This window comes from Camelus bactrianus, chromosome 15 (assembly GCF_048773025.1).
Source record: "Camelus bactrianus isolate YW-2024 breed Bactrian camel chromosome 15, ASM4877302v1, whole genome shotgun sequence".
In the NCBI taxonomy this organism is placed as follows: Eukaryota; Metazoa; Chordata; class Mammalia; order Artiodactyla; family Camelidae; genus Camelus; species Camelus bactrianus.
In genome coordinates, this window is record NC_133553.1 from 58,877,094 (window position 1) to 58,903,009 (window position 25,916).

The 25,916-nt window shown below is 33.9% G+C and overlaps 1 protein-coding gene across 12 annotated transcripts in view; it reads right to left on the bottom strand.

The window, feature by feature from the left end:
* The window catches only part of WDPCP (WD repeat containing planar cell polarity effector), a 299,751-nt gene that overhangs the window by 19,872 nt on the left and 253,963 nt on the right, over positions 1-25,916 (bottom strand). For 5 of the 12 annotated variants that reach the window (XM_045514393.2, XM_045514398.2, XM_045514395.2 and 2 more), the window contains one exon: positions 12,722-17,959. The exons of 1 other annotated variant lie outside the window; for it this stretch is intronic. Coding sequence is in view for 6 of the 11 variants with exons in the window: in XM_045514395.2 (XP_045370351.2) it covers positions 17,904-17,959 (56 nt within the window). In the remaining 5 variants the exon portion in view is untranslated. Of the gene's footprint in view, positions 1-12,721; positions 24,277-25,916 lie in introns of those variants that run through there. 6 more of the 12 variants (XM_074341212.1, XM_074341214.1, XM_045514396.2 and 3 more) reach the window with 5 other exon arrangements.

A 25,916-nucleotide genomic window follows, 5' to 3' on the forward strand; every position in this document is an offset into this window, starting at 1 on the left:
AAAATACTAGTTATTCTCATACATACATGCTATGGTTAATGTACTGAAATCAAATGAGTAGACTATGCCTTTATTGTTCCTTCCGTTCTTCAAGAGATTAGAAACTTGCATGGCAGATAAATTTCATCCAAAGTGCCAAGTCTGGATGATTAGTGGTGGTTTCCTGGGGAACTGTATTGAAAAGTTTTATGAGGCCTTTTTTGTTTCTCAATGGCAAAGAATACCGTACTTGATTAGTGGGTTATTTGTTCTCATAGCAGTGATGTGAGACCTGTTGTCTCTGGCTTAGTACATCAAAATGATGCTTTTAAAAGACTTATCTTTACTTAGCTTTATATGCCATTAGGCTGAGAGAAAAGAAGGGTCATTACTGCCACAATCTAATTTCTCATTATTGATGAGTAGTAAGTAGACAGTGATTTACATATTTTCATTTTTGTATAAGTGGTGGTATTTATAAGTCCCAATTATGTTTCTCTTAAAGTACTTGGTGCATTCATGCATATACCACTCATTTGGCACTAGGCTTATGTTTACTTATTATTTATTTCCTTTATTTATTTAGTCTACCTTCTTAAGTAGATGATAAGTTTTCTTCAGCTCATCAGTAGCATCTTATTTCTCCTGGTAGTCCTAGCACCAAGAAACACCTTAATGATATTATACATTTATAAAAATACATGTTACTTGTCTGTCATTAACTGTAAATTACTTGCTATTTTGTGATATTTTTGTATCAACTGGGATATTAGCTATATGGCTTAAAATTTTCATAACATTTCTAATATGGTATGGAGCTGTCTTGTGAAATCTGGACTGTAATGCTTTCACAGAACATCTGATTTTTGAAAACTAATGGATTGGCTCTTGCCTCCAGGTAGCTAAAAGTTTAAATCCTACAATGAGGTGGTGGTTCTATTCTGGAAGATATCTAGGAGTATAAAATTAACCATAACCAAAACTCTCAGAAACGGGTATTAACATTTTGTCTTCCTGATAGTCAACAAATTATTCTTATGACTAAACAAACTAAAACAAACCACCCTGCTTTAATTTCTGTTTTTAAAATTTTTCTCTGACAATAAAATAGCTCAATGTACTTTGTATAGTTTTAAATAGTAATTGTTATCTCTGTAATCTTGGCATTTTTGAGCTAAAGAGCTATAGTTTTCAAAACATATAAAAATAAACACTAAGTTTCACCATATTAGTCACTGTCAGTCTTCCTTGAATCCATGCCAGTTTTTTCATAGAAAGGAAAATTAACTTCCATAATGTAAGTGTTAAAATCTATGATCTAGAGTCTAGATGGACATCTAATTAGATTGATATAATGAAGTGATTGTTTCTGACTCTGATATGTTAACAGTCTTTTAGATGCATACCACTTCTGTTAATTTTTCTCATAAAAGCCAGTGTTACTTCTTTATTTAGTTTCTTGTCAACTGTGACTGTCCCCATTTCTTAACTATATTTGCCTTAGTCTAGATAAGGGGTCTATGTTATGTAAAGGGCCAATTAGTAAATATTTTAGGTTTTGTAGGCCAATATGGAAACTTGAAGATATTATGTAAATACTTACATAGCAAGGGAGAGAGGTTCTAAAATGTTTTCCTTGATGAAATTTAAACTCTAATAGTATCATTGAGTCTTTGAGTACAGGGTTTTTTGTTGGTTTGTTTTTTATGGTACACATCCAATAGGAATGGAGAATAGCATTTCATTTAGTTGTAGTTCAGAGTTAGTGTTTTCTCTCTGATCAAACTCATCTGCAAATGTTCATCTCTTAATGCTGATTTCTGATGATATTTCATATATTTCACTCCTGAATGTGCACTTTCAAACAGATAAATAATACCGCACATTGATATCCATCCATGAGCACCATCTTATAGAATTCTGTTAGATTCTTCTCTTGATATTTGCCTTTTAGCATGTCATTACATTGCAGATTAATCACTTCCAATTGCAGGTTGGGTGGAAGCTCCTCAATTGCATAGTTGATGGGTTTTGAAATACAGAAATTTCCTTGGCATTTGCATCCAGATCCAAAAAATGCTGCTGGAATTACGGAGACCAGTTGATTGAATTTTCTGGGACTGAGCAGTTACCAGGTTGGGACTTCAAGTGCTAAAATTGGAACAGTTGTTTACCTTTGCTAGAATTTGGTTTGAGATTAGAAAGTATATCTACTTCAACTTTGTGTGGGAATATAGACCTCGTTTCTTGACAACTTGACAACACAACTTGTTACCTGTAAGAGGATGTTGTGATGAGTTCTCTGAGTGGTAATATTGATGTGTATTGGATTCTTTTGTGCACAGCTATTGTGTCATTGCATAGGAAACATGATGATTTGCCATCTAATTTGGTAACGAAACAATCCATGCTCCACTATGCCTTTATAAAAGCATGACATTTGAAGTCTGACTTTCTTTTCTGGTTTTGATAAGATGAGCATACACTGGTAATAAAAATAAAATTAAAAGTTGTAGTATGGCAATATGTGTGGCTCTTGTGGCTGTGGATTTATAACTGTGCCACTGCATTTTGCAGTGTGCTAGGCAGCTGTTCAAAGTGCTACTCAGTTCTGCTATTGTAGCATAAAAATAGCCATAACCAATATGTGAAAGAATAAGCATGGCTGTGCTCCAATAAAACTTTATACATAGACATTGAAATTGAATTTCAAACAACTTCCATGTGTTGCAAAATATTGTTGTTCTTTGATTTTTTCCAAAACATTAAAAAATGTGAAAACCATTCTAGCTTGTGGGCTCTACAAAAACAGATGGCAATCAGACTTGGCTCATGGGCTGTATTTTGTGGATCTCTAGTCTAGATAACCTTTTCCCAGACTACAGGAATATTACTCTATTTTTCAACCCTTAAATTCATTTCTATCAATTTCCCCCTTTTAAAAGGGAAATGCCAAGATTTCCCCGTTTAAATTTATTTAAATTGACATTTATTTCTACTTAAGTAAATAAACTGAGTGATAGTTATTCTTTACATAGAGGATAGCTAACTGTAGCATAGTACTAAAGCACTTAGCAGAATGCCTGGCATATTGTAAATGATCAATGATTGTTTGCTTTATTATTGAAGTGGTAGAGAGGTGTTTAAGATTAGAACACTTTCTAGCTAGTTTTGGAATACAGGACACAAAGCCTTTTAAAATTGGGATATGTAGATTATATCTGTAACATGTGGACTGTGATGGAAATAAACTGGTATGATGAGAATAGCTTTTGAGAAAGTCCTTGCTGGTTGTATCATGGTCTCATTAGTTTTACAGGAAGGATGTTAAATTGCTGGATACTTTCTTTCACTATCTGATCAAGAAAGTTGTTAGTGTTAAGCTGACCACTATGATGCTTAAAGAAAAAAAGAATTATTTGTGATCATTAACCAGTGTCTTAAGTCTCTTAGGTGCATATCCATTAGGCCTTTTTGACTTAAACACAGCCAGTGTTGCTGCTGTTTCATCACAAATTTATTACATGAGCTTCCTCAGTAAATTCAACAAGGCGTTACTCTTAGACCACTGTTATTCAAAGTATGGAATGAAGACCAGTAATTGATCTGCAAACTGTTTACTGGCTGGTCTAGGAACTGTTTATTATTTGTAATGAGAAAAAGCAATTAGAAGCTTTTATGACCATTTGACAGGATAATTTTATCTATGTTTAATCTAATAAATGTTTGGACCTTTATTTTTAAATTTTTAATAACATATTAAAATTACATTTATATATAAAAATTATACATTATATTAGTTCCAGATGTACAACATAATGATTTGATGTTTATATATTGCAAAATCATCACCAAAATATGTCTAGTTAACATGTATTACCAAACACAGTTAAACATTTTTCTCTTGTGATGAGAACTTTTAATATCTACTCTCTGAATAACTTTCAAATATACAATACAGTATTATTCAGTATGTACCTTTCTGTACATTACATACCCATGACATTTATTCTATAAGTGGAAGTTTGTATCTTTTGCCCCCTTGATCTGTTTAGCCCACCTCTCAGTCCCCACCTCTAGCAAGCAACCAATCTGTTCTCTACATCTATGAATTTGGATGTTTTGTTTTTAGATTGCACATATAAATGAGATCATACTGTTATCTTCCTCAGTCTAGCTTATTTCACTTAGTGTAATGCTCTCATGGTCCATCCATGTGGTCACAAATGGTGGGATTTCCTTCATTATTATCACTGAATAACATTCCATTGTGTGTGTATGTGTGTGTCTCACATTGTTTTACCAGTTCAGTCACTGATGGATGCTTAGGTTGGCTCCATACATTGGCCAGTGTAAATAATGCTGCAGTGAACATGGGGGTGCAGATATCTTTTCAAGTTAGTTCTTTCATTTTCTTCAGATAAATACCCAGATAAATTCAGGTTATTGCTGGATTATCTGGTAGTTCTATTTTTAATTTTTGAGAAACCTTTATAGTGTTTTCCGTGGTGGTGTTACGAATTTATGTTCATACCAACAATGCATGAGTGTTCCTTTTTCTCCACATCCTCACTAACACTTGTTATTTCTTGTCTTTTTGATGACAGCCATTCTCACAAGAGATATCTTATTGTGGTTTTGATTTGCATTTCTCTGATGATTAGTAATGTTGAGCACCTTATCGTGTACCTGTTGGCCATCTGTTTGTCTTCTTTAGAAAAGTATCTATTCACATCCTCTGCCCATTTTTTAATCAGATTGTTTAAGTTGTATGAGTTTTTATATATTTTGGATATTAACCCCTTATCAAATACATGACTTGCAAATATTTTCTCCCAGTCTGTAGGTTACCTTTTCATTTTATTAATGGCTTCTTTTGCTGTGCAGAGGCTTTGTAGTTTTATGGAGATTCCCTTGTTTATTTTTGCATTTGTTTCCTTTGCTTTTGTTGTCTAATCTAGAAAATCATTACCAAGATTGATATCAGGGCACTTACTGTCTATATTTTCTTCTAGGAGTCTTTAATGAATTTTGACTTAACTTTTGTATATGATGTAAGATAGTGGTCCAGTTTCATTCTTCTGCATGTGACTGTCCAGTTTCCCCATTACCATTTATTGAAGAGACTGTCCTTCCCCCATTGTATGTTCTTGGTTCCTTTGTTATAAATTAATTGACCATATATTTGTAGGTTTATGTCTAAGCTCTTAGTTCTGTTTCATTGATCTGTGTGTTTGTTTATATGCCAATATCATACTGTTTTGATTACTATAGCTTGTAATATAGTTTGAAATCAGGAAGCATGATGCCTCTAGTTTTGTTCTTTCTCAGGCTTCCTTTGGCTATTTGGAGTCTTTTGTCGTCCCATACAATTTTAGGATTGTTTGTTCTGTTTCTGTGAAAAATGCCACTGAAATTTTGATGGGGATTGCATTGAATCTGTAGATTGCTTTGGGTAATATGGACACTTTAACAATATTGGTTCTTCCAATCCATAAATACATGTTTCCATTTATTTGTGTCGTCTTCAGTGTTGTTCATCAGTGTCTTATTTTCAGTTTTGCCTCTCTGGTTAAATTTATTCCTTGGTATTTAGTTCTTTATGATACAATTATAAATGGGATTCTTTCTTAATATCCCTTTCTGACAGTTTGTTACTAGTGTATAGAAACACAACAAATTTTTCTAGTGATTTTTGTATCCTGAAAGTTTACTGAATTTGTTTATCAGTTTTAACGGTTTTTTGGTGGAGTCTTTAGCGTTTTCTGTATATAAAATTGTGTCATCTATAAATAGCGACAGTTATACTTTTTCTTTTCCAATTTGGATGCCTTTTATTTCTTTTTCTTGCCTAGATGCTCTGGCTATGACTTTTGAGTATTGGGTTAAATAGGAGTGGTGCGAGTGGCATTATTGTCTTGTTCCTGATTTTAATGGGAAGAGCTTTCAGGTTTCACCATTAAGTATGATGTTAGCTGTGGACTTGTCATATATAGCTTTTATTATGTTGAAGTATGTTCCCTCTGTACCCACTTTGTTGAGAGTTTTTATGAAAACTGGATGTTGAGTTTTGCCAGATGCTTTTTCTACAACTATTGAGATGATCATATGGTTTTTATCCTTCATTTTGTTAATGTAGTATAACACATTGACTTGCAGATATTTAAAAATCCTTGCATCTCTGGAAAAATCCCACTTGATCATGATGTATGATCTTTTTAATGTATTGATGGATTCAGTCTGCTAATATTTTGTTGAAGGATTTTTGCATCTATGTTCATTAGGCATATTGGCCTATAATTTTATTTTTTGTGGCATCCTTATCTGGTCTTGTAAAATGAGTTTGGAAGTTTCCCTGCTCTGCTGCTTTTTGGAAGAGTTTGAGAAGGATTGGTATTGATTCTTATATAAATGATTGGTAGAAGTCATCGGTGAAGCTATCTGGTCCTGGACTTTCCTTTTATGGAAATTTTTTCATTAGTGATTCAGTTCCTTTACTAATTATTGGTCTGTTCAGATTTCCTATATTCTCAAAATTTATCTTGGTGGGTTTCATGATTCTGGGAATTTATTCATTTCTTCTAGGTTGTTTAATTTGTTAGTGTATAATTATTCATAGTAGTTTCTTACGATCCTTTCTATTTCTGTGGTATCAGTTGTAATGTCTCTTTCATTTCTGATGTTATTTAAGTTCTCTCTCTCTTTTTTAGTCTCTATTTCACTTATTTTCATTCTGGTCTTTGTTATTTCCTTCTTTCTACCAACTTTGGGCTTAGTTTGTTCATCCTTTTTCTAGTTCCTTGAGGTGTAAAGTTAGGTTGTTTACTTGAAACCTTTCTTATTTCTTAACATAGGTACTTACCACTATAAACTTCTCTCTTTTAACTGCTTTTGCTGCATTTTATAAGTTATAGTATGTTTTATTTCCATTTTCATTTTTTAAGGTATTTTTTGCTCTTTTACTTCTTCTTTAATCAGTTGATTGTTCAGTAGCATATCGTTTTATTGCCAAGTATTTATGCATTTTTCAATTTCCTTCTTATGACTGGTTTCTAGTTTCATTACCATTTTGGTTGGAAAAAATGCTCAATGTAATTCAGTCTTCTTACATTTATTAAGACTGTTTCATGGCCTAACACATGATATATCCTGGAGAATGTTCCTTGTGTGCTTGAGAAGAAAGAAGAATGTGTATTCTGTTGCTTTTGGATGGAATGTTCTGTATGTGTCTGTTAAGTCCATTTAGTCTAACGTGTCATTTAAGTCCAGTGTTTCTTTATTGATTTTCTGTCTGCATGATCCATCCATTGATGAAAGTGGGTTATTAAAGTTCCTTAATATTTTTCTCTTGCTATGTCCCCTTTTGATTTGTTAACATTTCCTTTATATGTTTAAGTGCTCCTTATTTGAATGAATAAATATTTATAAATGTTATATTCCCTTGTTTTATTAATGCCTTTATTATTATATAATAACCTTCTTTATCTCTTACTACAGTCTTTGTCTTAAAACCTACTTCGTCTATATTAAGTATAGCTACTCCAGCTTTCTTTTAGTTTCCATTTGTTTGAAGTAATACTTTTCCACCCCTTCACTTTCAGTCTGTGTGTATCCTTACATCTGAAGTGATTCTCTTGTAGGCACCATTGTCATTATGCTAATTTTTTTTTTTTTTTTTGGGCAGTTTTGTAATTTCTTTATTCCTTTTTCTTTTCTGGCTCTTTTCCTTTGTGATTTGATGATTTTCTATGATAGTATGCTTAGATTCCTTTCTCTGTATTTTGTGTATCTGCTACAGGTTTCTGCTTTCTGCTTACCATGAGGTTTACATAAAACAACTTATTATAACATTATATTTTAAGTTGCTAACTTAAGTTTGAATGCCTTCTAAACCTGACACTTTTTTCTCCTACCTCCTATATTTTATGTTTCTGATATCACAATTTACATTTTTTATCTTGTGAATTCATTAACAAATTATTGTAGTGATAGTTATTTTTACTACTTTTTTGTTTTAATCTTCATGCTAACTTTATAACTAATTAACCAACCACCTTTACATCATTAAATTATTTTGAATTTTACTACATATTTACCTTTACAAGTGAGATTTATACTTTCACTTTTTTGGTTACTAATTAGCACCCTTTTGTTTCAGCTTAAAGAGGTCTTTTTAACACTTCTTTTAAGGCCAGGCTAGTGGTGATAAACTCGCTTACTTAGTTTTTGCTCATCTGGAAAACTCTTTATCTCTCCTTTAAATCTGAAGGACAACTTTACCAGGGAGAGTATTCTTGGTTAGTAGTTGCTCCCCCACCCCCAGCACTTTGAATATATCATGCCACTCCCTTCTGGCTTGCAAAGTTTCTGGTGAAAAGTTTGCTGATAGTCTAATGGGGGTTCCCTTGTATGTAACAAGTTGTTTTCCTCTTGCTGCTTTTAAGATTTTTCTCCTTGTCTTTAACATTTTAGAATTTAACTGTAATGTGTCTTGGTGTGGATCTCTTCAGGTTCATCTTTTTTTGGAACTCTGGGCTTCCTGGATCTGTAAGCCTATTTCCTTCCCAGGTGAGGGAAGTTTTCAGTAATTATTTCTTCAACTAAGGTCTGTCCCTTTCTCCCTCTCTTCTCAACCTGGGATTACTATAATGTGAATATTGGTCTGCTTGTTTTCCCGTAAGTCCCTCAAGCTGTCTTCACTCTTTTCTTTTTTTCTTTTTGCTGCTCTGATTGGATGAGTTCCACTGCCTTGTCTTCCATTCACTGATCCTTTCTTCCACTTTATCTAGTGTGCTGTTGAATCCCTCTATTGTATTTTTCAGTGCTGTTATTGAGATCATCAGCTCTGTGATTTGTATTTGGCACTTTCTTATATTTTCTGTCTCTTTTTAAAAAAACACCTTTACTGTGATATGGTTCCTGTACAGTAAATTACACGTATTTCAGGTGTACAATCTGATGAATGTTGGTAGATGTATACACCAGTGAAATCACTACCACAATCAAAATAGCTAACATTTCCATTTTCTGTCTCTTTGTTGAAGTTCTCACTTAGTTCATGTATTTTTCTCCCAAGATCAGTGATCATCTTCATGATTGCCATTTTGAAGTCTTTATCAGATAAATAACATTTGTGTTTCATTAAGGTCTTGTTTTTACTTTTACCGTGTTGTTTCGTTTGAAACATTTTTCTTTGTTCCTTCATTTTCCTTGACTCTACGTGTTGGTTTCTATGCATTAGATAAAATAGCCATCTCTCCTAGTCATGAAGGAGTGGCCTTTTGTAGAAATGATCCTTGTCATTCAACCCTTCCCTAGCTGTTGGTTGTTTTTCAAACCTTTGTGATTGTCCAAGCAGCCTACTTTATTCTGAGTGGCTCCCAGTATTTGAGGGTGTGCCAAGGCCTGTCAGTGTCCCAAAGGGGAGAATGTCAATCAACACCTAGATTCATGCTGATTGGAAGCCAGACCCTCAGGCAGCAGCTTTTCAAGTATGCAAACATATCCCCTTCAGGGGAAGACTGGGAGATGGGCATTTCTGTCAGCTCCTTCTGCACTGAGCCCTGGAGTGATAGCTAGTTAAGAACTGTTTCTTTGTTTGCTACTGTCCCATTGAACCTGTGAACACAAGTCCCACTGGCCACCAGAGCCAGGCTATTAAGGGATGTGTCCTCTGGGTGTCAGACATAAAGCCAGGGTGCCAGACGTGTACACAGGCTCCTTTCTTGGAGACACTGGCGACCTGGAGTGAGGCAGAGGGAGAATGCTAAGCTAGCACCTGTCCTCTGAGATCCCTGGAGAGGATTATAGTTGGCCCTTAGATGTGTGTCTAATTAGAATAGAAGCCATCCCCTCAGGACATAATTATGAAGATAAGCTAATATGTTTCTTTCACAGAAATATTGGGTGATTCAGTCTGCTGCCTCTCCACTGTGCCCTGGGGATAGCCAGTTAAGAACTCGTTCTCCATTTATTACAGTCCTGTCGGATCTGAGAATGTGTAAGCACTGTTGGCCACCAGAGCCAGGTGATCAAGACGTCCCCTGGTTGGCAGCTACAAAAACTGAGATGCCAGACAAGTGAGTGCACAGTTGTTTTTTCGGTAGATACCAGTGACCTGGAGGAAGGCAGAGGGAGAGCATTAGCTTATATTTTTGTAAAGTATTTCAGTAGGCATCTAGATATGTATTAAATTAGATGCCTTCTCCTCAGGCTGAAGATTTAAGACAAGTAAATAGGCTGCTTTCGCAGAAAGGATTGGGTGATTTTTCAGTTGAAGCCTCTGCCCTGGGCCCTGGGCGTAACTGGGTGAGTCTGTGAGCACTTTTAAGAACTGTTTTCTTGTTTGCCACAGCTACGTGGGTCTTGTGGATGCAAGCCCCACTGTCTTTCAAAGCTAGATGTTTGGGGGCTCTTAAAAGTTAGGAAAGCAGATGTAGGGTTCAAACTCTCTCCCCTTCAGGGAGAAGCTTGGAGTTCAGAGTTCCAATTGTGGGTTGCCATGTAGTGAGTGTGGAGTTTGTTGCAAGATTGTGTTTCAGTCTCTCTTACCCATTTCAATGTGGTTTTTTTCTCATTTGCTTTATGTATAGGAGTCACTCAGCTAGTTTTTGGGTTGCTTCCAGAGAAAACTGTTGCATATGTAGCTATATATTGTGTGTGTCTGTGGGATGAGGTGAGTTGAAGACTTTCCTAATTGCTGTCTTGAACCAGAGCCTCTTTGGACATTAACTTTTAAATTTCATTTTATTTTTTGCTTTTAGTTTTGTTCTGGATTGAAGATTTTAAAAAACCTTTCCTTCTCTTCAGATATGATTCATGTATGATTTCTATAGAGACAGAAAGGAAGAACCATGAAAAGTTTTTGTCTTTTCTCTCTTTTATTGTGTTTTCTTTTCCCTTTCTTGGGCTACTCCCACTTTTTCTTTCACCTTACACATTTCAGCACAGTTCTCAACTTAGCCAATTTGGTCAGTTTTTAGGTTTTTTGTTCATTTTTGCTTTTCTGTGTATTGATTTAGTTTGTATAGCTTCCTCATCAGCCTCCTCTATATAGAATTCCTGCCTATTCTTATTTTGTGTTAGAAAATATCATCTTTATAATGATTTTGTACTGTGTAAATAAACCTGGTTAAGCAGGACCCATATGATAATTATTTCTTTGTCAGTCTGAGCCACAGGGTACCCACATATTTGGTCAAACATTCTGGGTGTTTCTATGAAAATGTTTTTGGATGAGTTTGACATTTAAATTGATAGGGTGAGTAAAGAAGATTATCCTCCCTAATATGGGTGGGATTCATCCAATGAATTGAAAGTTTGAATAGAACAAAAGTCTGGTCCTCCCCTGAATAGGAGGGAACTCCTGCCTTGCCTGTTTTTGACCTGCCATTTGATTTGTACTGAAGCATTAGCTCTTCCTGGGTTTTCAGCCAGCATGCAGATTGTAGATGTTAGAATTTGTCAGCCTCCATAATCACATGAGACAATTCCTTATAGTGCGTGCGCATGTGCACACACACCCCTATTGTTTCTGTTTCTCTGGAGAACCCTTCCTAATACACCCCCTATTCATTAACCATTTGGTATGTAAGTGTAACAGTTCACAGTAAGACACAAAGGGAGGCCCTGATATGTTATGTAGCCACTTATATTAGAATTGGTTGTTTAAAAAAATCTTTTTAACTTATCTGAATACTATTTCTAAATCAGTTATTAGAGTTCAGACCTATTTAGGGCAAAAAGAGGATTCAATTGCTAGAGTGCAAAGAAGGTAAAAGTAAAGTAATTTCAAGGAAGGAGTATTCAGTAATATAGAATGCTACTAACAGTTATGTGGAAGAGCTCTGGAAAAAATTATTAGAATTTGTCAGTAGGAAATGATTAATCATTTTCAAAGTTAACATTTTAGAAGAATTGGGTAGAAAGGATCATCTAGGTATTAATATTTTTAGGTGATGAGTAAGTAGAAGTAGTTAAAAATATGTAGTAGTAGAAAATAAGGTTGGCTAGAGATGGTGTGGATAGATTATAAAAGATCTAAATAGTTTAAGGTCACTTTAATGTCAGTGTGGAGAATGTATCAAAGCATTCTATCATAGTTCTCAATTGCAAACACTTTATAGACGAGGATTATGTCTTTTACCTCTGTTTTCACTGTATAAGATGGTTTCTGGTATGTAAGAGGTATTCAATAAGTATTTGTTGAATGCTGGATGAAAGAATTTACCAAGTCATATTAAATTTTTCATCAGTCTCAAAAATTATCCTTTTTTGTTCCTATCAGTATTTTTGCCCAGGCTTACTTTACCTCTGAATTATTATAATAAGGTTGCTATTTAGTTTTTCCTTCTGTTATTTCTCATTTCATCTTGGGATGAGGCCATTAGATTAATATTCTTATTTTATGCTTTTGCTAATATTACTGCCCTGCCTATAACCTTAAAAGCCATGTAACTACCTATTGAAATAAATATAAAATCTTTAGCTTTACACCAGAGCCTAGCCACAATCTGACCCATAACCTACCTTTCAGACCTTATCTTCCACTCTTCTTTTACACCTTAGCATCAGTAGGCTTAAAGGATGTAAAGCCATGATCTACTAGCCCTATACAATGACTGTCACTGTCACTGTCACAATGCCAAAATTCAGCAACCAAATATTGGTTGTTTCAAAATAACTCAAGTTCATCAATTACTTTTTTTAAATACTATGAAGGAAACTGTATTAACCACAGTGATACAAAAAGCTATAATGTTTAATATATACAGCTTAATGTGTTTGGAGATAAGTATACACCTAGGAAACCATCATCACTATTATTGCCATAAACTTATCCATCACTTCCAGTAGTTTCCTCCCATTTACACCCCTCATTTTTTTCCTTTGTGTAAGAGCACTTAACATAAGATCTATCCTCTTAGCAACATTTTAAGATTATAACACAGGTACTGTTCCCTTTTGTTCCATCCTCACAATGCTTGTTGTTCCTTGTATTTTTGATACTGGCCAGCCTAACAGATATGAGGTGATATCTCATTGTGGTTTTGTGGGTTTGATTTTCATTTCCCTGGTGATTTATGATTTTGAGCACTTTTTCAAGTACGTGTTGGCCATTTGTATGTCTTCCTTGTAAAAATGTCTACTCAGGTCTCTGCCCATTTTTAAATTGAATTTTTTTTCCTTTTGAGTTGTATGAGTTCTTTATATATTTTGGATGTTAACTCCATATCTGATATATGGTCTGCAAATATTTTCTCTCAATCCATAGGTTGCCTTTTCATTTTGTTGGTGATTTCATTTGCTGTACAGAAGCTTTTTAATTTGCTCTAATCCCACTTACCTATTTTTACTTTGGTTGCCTGTGCTTTTAATGCTATATTACATTCTGTGATTTTTCATGTGTTAAACTATCCTTGCATTTTAGGTTAAGTCCTACTTGGCCAAGTGTATGATTCTTTTAATGTGCTGCTGAATTCCGTTTGCTGCTGTTTTGTTGAGGATTTTTGCATCAGTGTTCATCAGGGATATTGGCCTGTAGTTTTCTTTTCTTCTTGTGCCTTTATCTGGCTTTGGTAACAGGGTGATATTGGCCTCATAGAGTAAGTTTGAAAGTTTTCCCTCTTCAATTTTTTGGAAAAGTTTGAGGAGGGTTGGTATCAATTCTTCTTTAAATATTCGCTGGAATTCATCTTTGAATACATCTGGTCCTGTGCTTTTCTTTGTTGGAAGGTTTTTGATTACCCTTTCAATTTCCTTATTTTTCACTGATCTCTTCAGGCTGTCTCTTCTTGATTCATTCTTGATAGGTTATTGGTTCCTAAGAATTTTGCCATTTCTTCTAGTTTTTGTTTATAGTATATCATTATGATCAATTTTTATTTTTGTGGAATCAGTTGCAATGTCTTCACCTTCATTTCTGATTTTATTTATTTGTGTCTTCCCTCTTTATTTCTTAGTCTAGCTAAAGGATTGTTGACTTTATCTTTTCCAAAAACCAGTTCTTAGTTCCACTGATTTTTAAAAATAGTTTTTCTATTTTCTATTTAGCTTATTTCTACTATAATCTTGCTTATTCCTTCCTTCTGCCAACTTTGGGATTAGTTTGTTCTTTTCTAGTTCCTTGAAGTGTAAAGCTATGTTGTTCACTGTAATATTTTTTTAAATAAAAAAGTTTATGCTTGTAAGCTTTCCTCCTGGTACTATTTATGCTGTCTCCTATAAGTTTTGGTATGTTTTCATTTTCATTTGTCTCAAGATATTTTCTAATTTAATTTTGATTTCTTCTTTGAGCCAGTAGTTAAGAGTGAATTTTTTAAAGTTCATTATTGGTTAATTTTCCCATTTTCTTTCTAGTATTCATTTCTAGTTTCATTCTGTTGTTATTAGAAAAGATACTTGGAATGATTCTAGTTTTCATAAATTTGTTATGACTTGTTTTGTAACCTAGCATGTGATTCATCCTGGTGATGGTCCATGGGTGTTTGAGAAGAATGAGTATTCTGATGCTGTTTGGTGGAATGTTCTGTTTATGTCTTTAGTTTTTATTTGGTGTATACTGTTTTTTAGTTCTGCTGTTTCTTTATAGATTTCTCCTGTAGTTGTATGCTTTCTTTTTTATCTTTGCTGTACCTTTTATGCTTTTTCTTTTAGTTACCATTGGGCTTGCATCAAGTATTTTAGAGTTATAGCAGTCTGTTTAAGCTAATAACAGCTTAACTTCAGTTCCATACACAAAGTATACACTTTTCTTCTTCCCTCACACACACTTTATGAACTGATACTAGACTTTGCTTCTTTCTATATTGTGTTTCTGTTAACACATTCAGTGGTTATAGTTATTCTTACTACTTTTGTCTTTATTTTATATACTAGTGTTTAAAACGATTTATGTGCCACCATTACAGTATGTCAGTATTGTTTGTCTTAATATTTCCTTTAGCAATGATTTATACTTCATGTTATTGTTTAGCATTTTTTTTTTGGTTTTAATTTGAACTGCCTTTAGCACTTCTTGTAAGGCAGATCAAGTAGGATAAACTCCCTCAGCTTTTGTTTGAGAAAATCTTTCTCTCTTCTTCTTCCTTAAAGGACAGTTTTGCCAGTATGCTTATTTGGAAGTTTTTTCCTTTAGAGCTTTGAATACATCATCCCACTCACTTCTGACCTAAAAGGTTTCTGCTGAGAAATCCACCAGTAGTCTATCTGCTATTCCTTGCATGCTCCCTTGTATGTGACAAGTCACTTTTCTCTCATTTGTGAAAATTCTCTCTGCATTTGACTTTAGACAATTTAATTATAATGTGTTTTATGCAGATTTCAACCTATTTGGGCACTTGGGGGCTTTACAAATCTGGAGGTCCCTTTCCCTTTCTAGATTTCAGATGTTTCAACCATTATTTCTTTACATACATTTTGACTCTTCTCTCCCTCTCTCTCCTCTGCCTCCCCTCCTCCTCCATCTGGGACTCCCAAAATGTATAAATTGGTTCCTCATTGGTATCCCATAAGCCCCGTAGACTTTCTTCAGTTTTTCATTCTTTTTGTTGTTGTTATTCCTCTCAGTGGATAATTTCAAATGACCTGTCTTTAAGCTTGCTGATTATTTCTTCTGCTTTATTGATTCTGCTGTTGAAGGTACTCCATTTTTCAGTTATTGTGTTCTTCAGCTCTAGTTTTCTTTAAAAAAAAAAATTCTGTTTCTCTGTTGAACTTCTCATTTTGTTCATGTGTTGTTTTCCTGATTGTCTTTAGTTGTCTGTGTTCTCTTTTATCTCACTGAGCTTGTTTATGATGATTTTAAAAAATACTTTGTCAGTCCATTCATGGATCTCCATTTCTTTAGGGTTGGTTACTGGAACTATGTTAGTTTCCTTTGGTGGTGTCATCTTTGCCTGATTCTTTGTGATACTTAACAGCCTTGTATTGATGTCTGTGCATCTGAAGGAGAAGGAACCCCTTCTGTTTTTTTCAGACTGTTTTCGGCAAGTAAGGACCTACTCTTGCCAGGTCCCCAGACGGACAGGCCTGCCTCCAGACTGCAGTTAGGGAGGGCCTGCGCCAGATCATGAGGCTGCTTCCAGGTCCATAGTCAGGTCCATGGTTGGCTAGCCTGTTACTGGGGGCACCAGCAGGAGTACCTCATGCTGGGTCCCCAGGTGGATGGGGCCACTTCTGTATTCACAGTTGGCAGGCCTGTTACTTGGGATGCAGATTGTCATGTCTCCTCCCAGGTCTCTGAGTGGATGAGACTGCCTCCAGGATCACAGTTGAGCAAGTCTTAAATTATGTGTGCAGTCAGCAGGCCTATAATAGGGGTCATAGGTAGGTGTGGTTTCTGCTGGGTCTGCAGGTGGACAAGACTTGTGGTGTGACCACAGTTCAGTGGGGCAGGGGCCAGGTCCACAGGGGTATAGGGTTGCCATCAGATCCATATTCAGCAGATCTGCCACCAGAGTGTGGTTGTGACTTCTTAAACTGTCTTTTCTTGGTTTTGGGCTCTACTGGGATGTTGCAACTTCTTCATGGATTTTGAAGCTCATACAGTGTCACTTGTTCATGGATAGTTGCCAAATCAGTGTGTCTGTGCAGGAAATGAGGGTTGGGGGGACCTCCTATTCTGCCATGTTGCTAGTAACCATCAACTTTTAAGTTCAACTTTATTGCTGGCCTTGTTGAAAACTATGAATCATTTTTCTTCAAATTCAAGGGAGAACAAACTTAGAGACAAAAGTAGCATATTTTTCTACTGGGGATCATGTATCTTTAAACTATTAATGCCAAAAGAATCACTTTAAATTGCTTATTCAACTCCTCATCCTTTATGAGAATCATTCCATGGAAATTTTGATTTCATAGGCAAGAACAACTGAAGAATTAGAGTGACATTATATTAGGCCAGAGTTGGGACCACATGTTATATATGCTTTGTGACATAGAGTTGATACGCTTCAGTTTATGAAAAAAAAAAAAAAAAGTTCACTGCTGTATCCCTGACACTGTACAATACATAAAAATTCTTTTTCTATTTTATCCACATCCTTCAGATGCTGAAGTTGCTCTCATGTGTTTTCTTCCCTGGGATCTCCAGAAGTAAAACTTCACTTCAAGCCTCTTAACTCCACATGCCTCTCTTGTCCTCTGTATCTTCCTTTCTTCCAAATTTTGCGTTTCAGAATCTTAGTTCAGCAGCATTGGCCCATTCTCAGAGAGAAAGGTAAGAAAATGAGTAGGTCAAGCTTAGATTCATATTTAGGGGACAGTGAAAAGGGGACATAATGAGAACATTCAAATATTAATTTTTTTGTAACTTCACATGCAGTAATCTATTATCTCTGCTTTCTATTTCCATAATTCTGTATGCAGTTTCTTCTGCATTGTGAAATCTCACTGAACATTTTGGCTGGAGGTGAATGCTGTTACCTCATCTTGCTTTCTATTGGGTACAACTTTTAGGGATATATCACATGGCTGCCTTATGTTGTAGTACTTACTATGTTTATGTCTTTGTTACTCAGTTGGGCAAGAATCAGCCATTTTTCTCAATGACCTTCACAGCTTGGCTTCGTATTGTGTATAATCTCTAAGCTAGTACCGTATACATCACTTGAGAGCTTGTTAGAAGTTTACAATCATGGGTTCCACCCCAGATCTACTGACTGAGAATCAACATTTAAACAAGATCCCCAAATTATTTGTATGCTTATTAAAAGTAAGCCTTTATTATAATCAGATGACTTGGTGTTTTACATTACACCTGTCAAGAACAGTCTTAAAACACATCATCTGGAAATGCCCAAGATTTTCTTATTTTTATGCATTTACTGCAAGCTCTTGCTGGCTATAACATTGTTTTTCCTTTATACTTTGAATATTTTGTATACCTTGCATAACATTACCTTCTTCATTATAGATCTTAGCCATCAAAGATCCAGCAGAGTTGCCTTTTTCAGGTTCATTCCTTCTGTCAGATACTTGTCTGTTATATATAGGTTTTTTTCATTGGAAAAAGGATGAAAAAGAAAATTATAGGGTTAAATATGTTACAGATTTTAAGTACTGAATACTTTCAAACTTACGAGGCTTTAAAAAATTTCCTTGGGAAAACAAATTTCCTTGGAACTTTTGAACAATATAATCACTTAAATTCCATAATGTAAAAATGTTGAAAACTGTCTTTAACTTTCTCACCATCAAATATTTTACAGGACATTTTAAAAAACAATTAAATTCAACTTTAATATACAAATAAAATATTTCACATATGCAATTTTCAAAAAAGTAATCATGGAAAAAATGTGATGCTCTGAACTCTAAATGTGATGCTTAGGGTATTTCAAAATTAGAATGAATGTAGATGTTTTTTATTAAATAAACTTTAATTTCCTAATTTAAAGAGTAATCCATTATTAGTGTAGAAAAACTAAAAAAACACAGAAAAAGAACATTAACATAATCCATATATCCAGAGTTATCTGGATAGCTAGCTCCTATACTTACTATTATTTTTTTTTTTTAACAAAGCTGAGATTATATTTTAAGGTTTAAAGTCTTAGGTTTTAGGTAACTCTTTAAAACTATGATTTTTTATTTTAAAAATTTGATTACTTAGATTATTATATATTAAAATGGACTCTTAAAGATGTAGAGTTTATGAATTTTAACAGCTATATGGATTCATGTTATTACTACCACACCACAAACAGAATACAAAATAGTTTTGTCATGCCAAGAAAATTGCTTCATACTTTATAATCACACCCTCCCCTAACAGTAACTCCTGGCAGTTATTTCTCACCATAACTATAGTTTTGACTTCAAAAATGTTGTATAATTGGAATCATACATATAAACTTCTGTTGCTAGCTTCTGTCACTCAGTATATTGCTCCTGATATTCATCCAGATGCTACATTTATCAATAGTTTGTTACTTTTTATTGCTAAGCTGTATTCCGTTTTATAGATGTATCAGTTTGTTTATTCACCTGTTGAAGGATATTTGTTTTCTCAGATTTTGGCAATTATAAGTACCATGGTTATCAACATTCATCTGTAGGTTTTTGTGTGACACAAGTTTTCATTTCACTAGGGTAAATACTCAAGAATAGGATTGCCGGCTCATGCTAAATATATTTTTTCTTTATAGGAAACTGCTAAACTGTTTCCCAGGATGGCTCTTCCATTTCTGTATTCTCACCAGCAATGAATGAGATACTGAGTTACTTTGCATCATAGTGCTTAGTATTGTCCGTATGTTTTTATTACAGATATTCTAATAAGTGTGCAGGGATATCTCATCATGGTTTTAATTTTGCATTTTCCTCATGACTAATGATGTTGAATATTTTTCCATGTGCTTATTTGCCATCTGTATATCACCTTATTAAAGTATCTGTTCAAGTGTTCTGCCCATTTTAATTGGGTTCTTCTCTTATTGTTGAGTTTTGACAGTTTAAAAAAATATATTCTGGATATAAATTCAACATCTGTTATGTGATTTGCACATATTTTCTCGTAGCATGTAGCTTGTTTTTTCATACTCTTAAGAGTGACCTTTGAAGAGCAAAAGTTGGTGAAATCTAGCTTATTAATTTCTTAAAATTATGGATTGTGCTTTCAGTGTCAGATCTGAGAATTCTTTGACTAATCCCAGATCATGAAGATTTCCTCATATGGTTTCTTCTAAATGCTTTATAGTTTTACTTTTTATATTTAGATATATGATCCATTTTGAGTTGAGTAAAGTGTGAGGTTTGGTTTGGGGCTAATGATTCTTACACATAGATGTCCAGTTGTTTATCATTTGTTGAAGAGTGTCCTTTGTTCACTGAATTGCCTTCGTACTTTTGTTAAAAATCAGTTGGGCATATTTGTATGGGTCTACTTTTGAGTTCTGTTTCATTAATCTGTGTATCTGTCCTTTTGCTAATACCATAATTTCTTTATTAGTTTAGCTTGAGAGCAGGAAATGGCAAACCACAGTCTATGGCCACATCCAGTCCAGGCCTAGTTTTATAAATACAGTTTTATTGGAACACACCTGCACCCATTCATTTACATATTGTCAGTGGCTGCTGTCTCACTACAATTTCAGACTTCAGTAGCTGTGGCAGGGGACTGTATGACCTTCAAAACCTAAAACACTTACTGATTGGCCCTTCTTAGAAAATGTTTGCTGACTCCTGCTTTAGAAAAACTTAAGATCTTGCATGATTCCTTCAACATTACTTCACCTTTTAAAATTATTTTTTTCTAGTTTATTTGTCTTTCTGTATAAATTTTATATTCAGCTTGTCTGTGTCTACAAAAAAAAAACTTTATGGGTTTTTTGATTAGAATTGTGTTACATCTTTAGATCAGTCAGAAGACAACTACATCTTTATTGTGTTGAGTTTTCAAATCCATAAACCTAGTGTGTATATCCATTTATTTAGATCTTCTTTGATGACTTTAAACAGTATTTATAGTCATTGGCATAGATTCTGTATACGTTTTGTTAGTTTTATACCTGAGTAATGTCATTTATTTTGGAGCTATTGTAAATTTAAAAACTCTGACTTCCAAATGTACATTACTAGTATATAGAAATACAATTGACTTTTATGTGTTGGTTGTATATTCTGTGACCTTGCTAAACTTACTTATTAGTTGTAGGAGTTTTTTTGCAGATATCCTTCAGATTTTCTATGTTGCCTACAAAAAGGGAAGATGGCTTTACTTTTCGAAGCTGTATGTTTTTTCTTTCTTTTTCTTTTCTTTTCTTTTTTTTCTTTTTTGTCGTATTACACTAGCTAAGACTTTCAGCACAGTGTTGTATAAGCGTGGTGAGACTGGACATCTTTGCTGTATGCCCAGATGTGTTCTCAGTCGTAGGAGGAAAACAGTCTTTCTCTACCAATTTAGCTGTAGCTTTTTTTTTTTTTCTCCATAGCTTCTCTGTGTAGATTGAGGAAGCTCCTTGTTATTCCTAGTTTTCTGAGTTAAAAAAAATCCTAAATGGGTATAAAATCTGGTCAAATACTCTTTTACATCAGTTGATCTGATCAACTAATTTTTCTTCTTTAAACTGTCAATATAGTCGATTTTATTGATTGATTTTTCAGTATTGAATGAGCTTTGCATTCCCAAGATAAACTGCACTTGATTGTGTTGTATTATTTTTAAAAAATATATGACTGTATTATATTTCTTAAGCTTTTGTTGAGGATTTTTGCTTCTATATTTATGAGGGATACTGGTCTAAGTTTACCATAAATTATACCACTGGTCTTACTGGTTTCCTATTTGTTTGTTTGTATATTTTGTACTCTGGGTAATGGGAGCTTTAGAAAATGAGATGGGACATGCTTTTTGATCCTTATTTTGTGATAAAGATTGAGCACCTTGATGGTATTTTATTTTCCTCTAAATGTTTGGTCAAGTTTACTAGTGAGACTATCTGGACCTGGGTATGTCCTTTTTGGAGTTTTGCTTTTCAACTGTAAATTCAGTTTTTTGAATATTTACAGGAGTATTCAGATTATCTGTTTCATTTTTAGCAAGCTTCATAGCTTGTGGTTTTCAAATAGTCCATTCCAACTATGTTGTCATATTTGTATGCATAGAGTAGTTCACAATAATAAAATAATTATCTATTTAACATTTTAATATCCTCTTTCATTCCTGACATTGAAATCCTGTCTTTTTTCTTTGTCAGTCTGACTAGAGTTTTATCAAAATTGATCTTTTCAAACAACAACTTTTAAGCTTTTGATTTAATTGATTTCCTTGTTTTTCTGTTTTCAATTTCAATGATGTATGCTCTTTTATTCTTTTCTTTTGTGTGATTTGAGTTTATTTTTATGTTTTTTCTTCTAGTTTCTCAAGGTAGGAGCTTAGACTCTTCAATGAGACATTTCTTTTTTTCTTTGTAAGCGTTTAGTGGAATAAAATCTCTACTCAGCACTATTTAAGCTGCATCCCACAAATGTTGATATATTATAATTTATTTTTCAATTTATAATATGTTCTGATTTTCCTGAGACTGTATTTTTGACCTATGGATTAATAGAAGTGTGGTTTTTAATTTCTAAATTTTTGTAGATTTTTCTGTATATCTTTGTTATTAATTCCTAGTATAATTCCATTATAGTTAGAGAACATGCTTGGTATGTTCTTTTAAATTCAAGATTTGTTTTATGACTCAGGATATGATCTGTCTTGGTGAAATAAGAAAGTTCACTGGAGGCCAGATTAAGCTGGAGAGAAAATGGAAATATTCTTTTTGTTCTTCAGTTCCTGTTATCTTTCTCACATTATCTTGATCAGCTTTCTTAAACTTAGAGAGAGATTTCATTAAACGTCGAGAGAGTTTTAGTGAAAACCTGTAAACATGTTTAGGTTGTCAAATTGCTGATACCCTTTAATTTTTATGTTTTAAAAGAGCTTAAGATTGTCTGTCTTCTTGTGAAATATATTTAAAATTGGCCAGTGTTAGCTATATACTAAGGCTTAGAAAAAGATGTCTCTACTTAGTTTCTAGTTTTATAGGCAGCAAACAAAATGTCTAATGACTACAGATAATATGAACTTAACCAGTTCTATCTTATATGTATAAGCTACCATAAGAGCTGAACACATTGGAGATGCTCAGTATATTCTACATTTATTTCAGTTTAAGATGCAGAAATGGACTTCCTAGACATATGCCATATGTTCTCCTCTTATGCCAAGATAAGAAGAATTAAAAGACTGAGATGAATAAACAAGGTCAACTTAGACTGAGCCAAATTAGACAACAGAATAATTGTCAGATTTTCTGTTGGCAGGGATAGTTTGTTTTAAGCCAATCTTCATGAATTATAGATTGTAATTTTTTTTCTAGTAAGTCTACCACCACGGATTCTGTTGACAATTTTCTTTGTTTTGTAAACACTGAAAATTTTCATGAGTTATATTGTTTTTAGATACACATAAGGACTCTGAATAGATGGGCATTTTTTTGTTCCAACTTAAAGGAAAACTACTAAGATATGAATCAAATAAAACCAAGCCAAAATTTTATAATTTTTAACTGGGTACTATTTCATTTGGAGCTTCTTAGGTATGAATTCAGATATAATTCACATCAGGAAACTAACCAATATCATAATTAATTTATGACAGTAAATATCAAAGTAGATAAATTTGCTACAAATACAAAGTTTATTTGCTCTACAATAAAGAATTTTAGACCTCAAAAGGTGTAATCTGATACAAATTGGAAAATAGAGATAACCAGAGAATTTGACTTATTTGAAATATAATCACTAGTTTAGGGCAGTACCAAATCTAAAGTGTTTTTAGTTTAGTCCTAGAATCATTTATTTATCATTGCCCTTCTCACCTTGTATGGTTTTTTCCTTCTAAATTGTTTTCTTTCTTTCTTTCTTTTTTGTTATATAACTTTAAAAAAAAATGCTAGTCAAAAATGTGAAAACCCAGCCATTTGAATAAAGATTGTTTTATCCACTTCAAAACTATTAAAATCAACTAATTGAATAATGCATTAATGGCACATAAGGTATAAGGTCTCAGTCAATTCACATAATCGTGATTTTTTTAAAAAGTCATTTATATCCAAGATGTTGTAAGCTCTTTAAATTTGGAAATGCTTGATTCTTTTGTATATTTAAAATGTATACTTTACACACTACCAGCTATATATTTTTATATCCTATATGTTCTTATATTATAAAAATAATTCTTTTATTTACTCTAAGTATTTATTGAGTGTCTGTTGCATGCCAGGTTCTTTTCAAAGTCCTGGAGGATGAAGCAGTAGTTAAAAAAAAAAAAAGTAATAGTAAAAAAAATTTCTACCTTGATACAATTTACATTCTGGTAAGTTTGTTTATAAACTCAAGCACAGTAGTCTATTCCAAACCAGTTTTCAGTTGGTTTCTTCATTATATTTAGTTCAAATTAACTCAGTTTATTAACTTTGCCATAGGCTACCCAGAAATTAAAATACTGTCTAGTGATTTTTAAGTACATGAAGAATGAGAATAGTCTATGGGAAGGATTTAAAATTAAGAGAGCATTTTATGGGTTCACTCAACATTTGTTGAATGCTCACTCTGTGGCTGGTACTGGGTTAGATGCTGTGGATATAACAGTGAGCAAAAGCATACACAACCTTAACTACTGATGAGTAGGCCAGGCTGTGAGCCACGTTGCCATCCTGTTCTCTCTGCCTCTCTCTCTTCTAGAGGCTGAGACAGTACCGAACTACTGTAGACTCGCTTTTTTCTTCTCTCTGGTTCAGCTTGTTTTGTCTATTGAAAGAGAAATTATAACAAGAATTTTAAGTATCTTTGTAGCTAAACTTCCTAAACTGCAGTTCTGGTGTTCAAATTTAACCCTAAGCCGCTGCATTCAGGTGGTGAAGTGTAAAAACAGACCTCAAATCTAAACTTTCCCTGATATCAAAGCAGCTCTCCCTATCAATTCAGCCTGAAGTGATCTATTAGAAATGCAGACATCCTAACACTTAGTATTAGTTTTCCCTTCTGCTGTAACAAATTACCACACATTTTGTAGCTTAAACAGGGTGAATTCCTTTCTGGAGGTTCTGAAAGAAGAATCTGCTTCCTTGCTTTTTTGACTTCTAGCTTTCCTTGGCTCTTAGTCTCCTTCCTTCATTTTCAAAGCTGACAATGGCAGGTTGATTCCTCACAGTGAGTCACTCTGATACTGATTCTTCTGCCTGCCTTTTCCACATTTGAGGATTACATTAGGACCATCTGGATAATCCAGGATAATCTCCCTATTTTAGAGTCAGATAATTAGCAATCTTAATTCCATCTGCTACCTCAATTCCCCTTAGCTATGCAATATAACATATTCACAAATTCTGGGGATTAGGATGTGGACATGCTTGGGAGGCCATTATTTTGTCTACCACCCACTCAGATATCCTATAGTGGCTTCTCACTGCAATTAGAACAAAGATCATACCCCCTAGCATAGCCTACAGAGGCCCTAACCAATTTATTATCCTCCATCCAACTTCACAGTTTAGCTTTACTGGCTCTATGTCACTTGAACCTCCCAAATTTGTTTCCACCTTAGGGCCTTTGCATGTGCAATTTCCTCTCCCTGGAAAGCTCTGTCAGTTCACTACATCTTCACATATATGACTCATTGTCATTCAGGTCTTAACTCAGATATTCCTTCTTAGTAATTATTTCTCTGATCACCAGTTCTTTGTATTTTTTCTTCTACTTGCTATTAATTTAATGACTTTTACTTATGTATTTTGCTTGTTTTATCTATATCATTCCTTTTCCTTCCCACACACACCTGAGTGAGAACTCCAAGAGAGCAGTGGGCCTGCTGTGTGCCTACTATGCATCAGGCATTGTGGTAGAGTTTGGATAAATTATGACTAAGACAATTATGGTGATTCCCACCTTCATGGAGTTTATAGGTTAATGAAGAAGCAAATATTAATCTAAATAATCATGTAAGAGAATTAAAATTACAAATATGACAGTGTCATAGGGCTTTATAGTTAGTATGTTTTAATATCTGGTAGACTAGCTCCCCTTCATAGGGTTTTTTTTTTTAGTGTTTTCATGGATATTTCTATATGCTTATTTTTAATGTGAACTTCAATATCAACTTGTCTAACTTCATAAAAGTATGTTGGTATTTTTATTGGGATTACATTAAATTTACAAGTTAATTTAGAAAGAACTGGCATCTTTATAATGTTGTCATCCCATCCAAGAAGAGAGGATAGCTTTCTATTTATCCGAGGCTATTTTTATGTCATTCAGAGTATTTTAAAGTTTCCCTCATATAGGTTTTGCATATTTATTGTTCAACTTATTTTTAAGTGTTTAATCTTTATTGATATCATAAAAGGGGTTTTCCTCTACCATTCTCTGCTTATTGTTTGTATATATAAAGG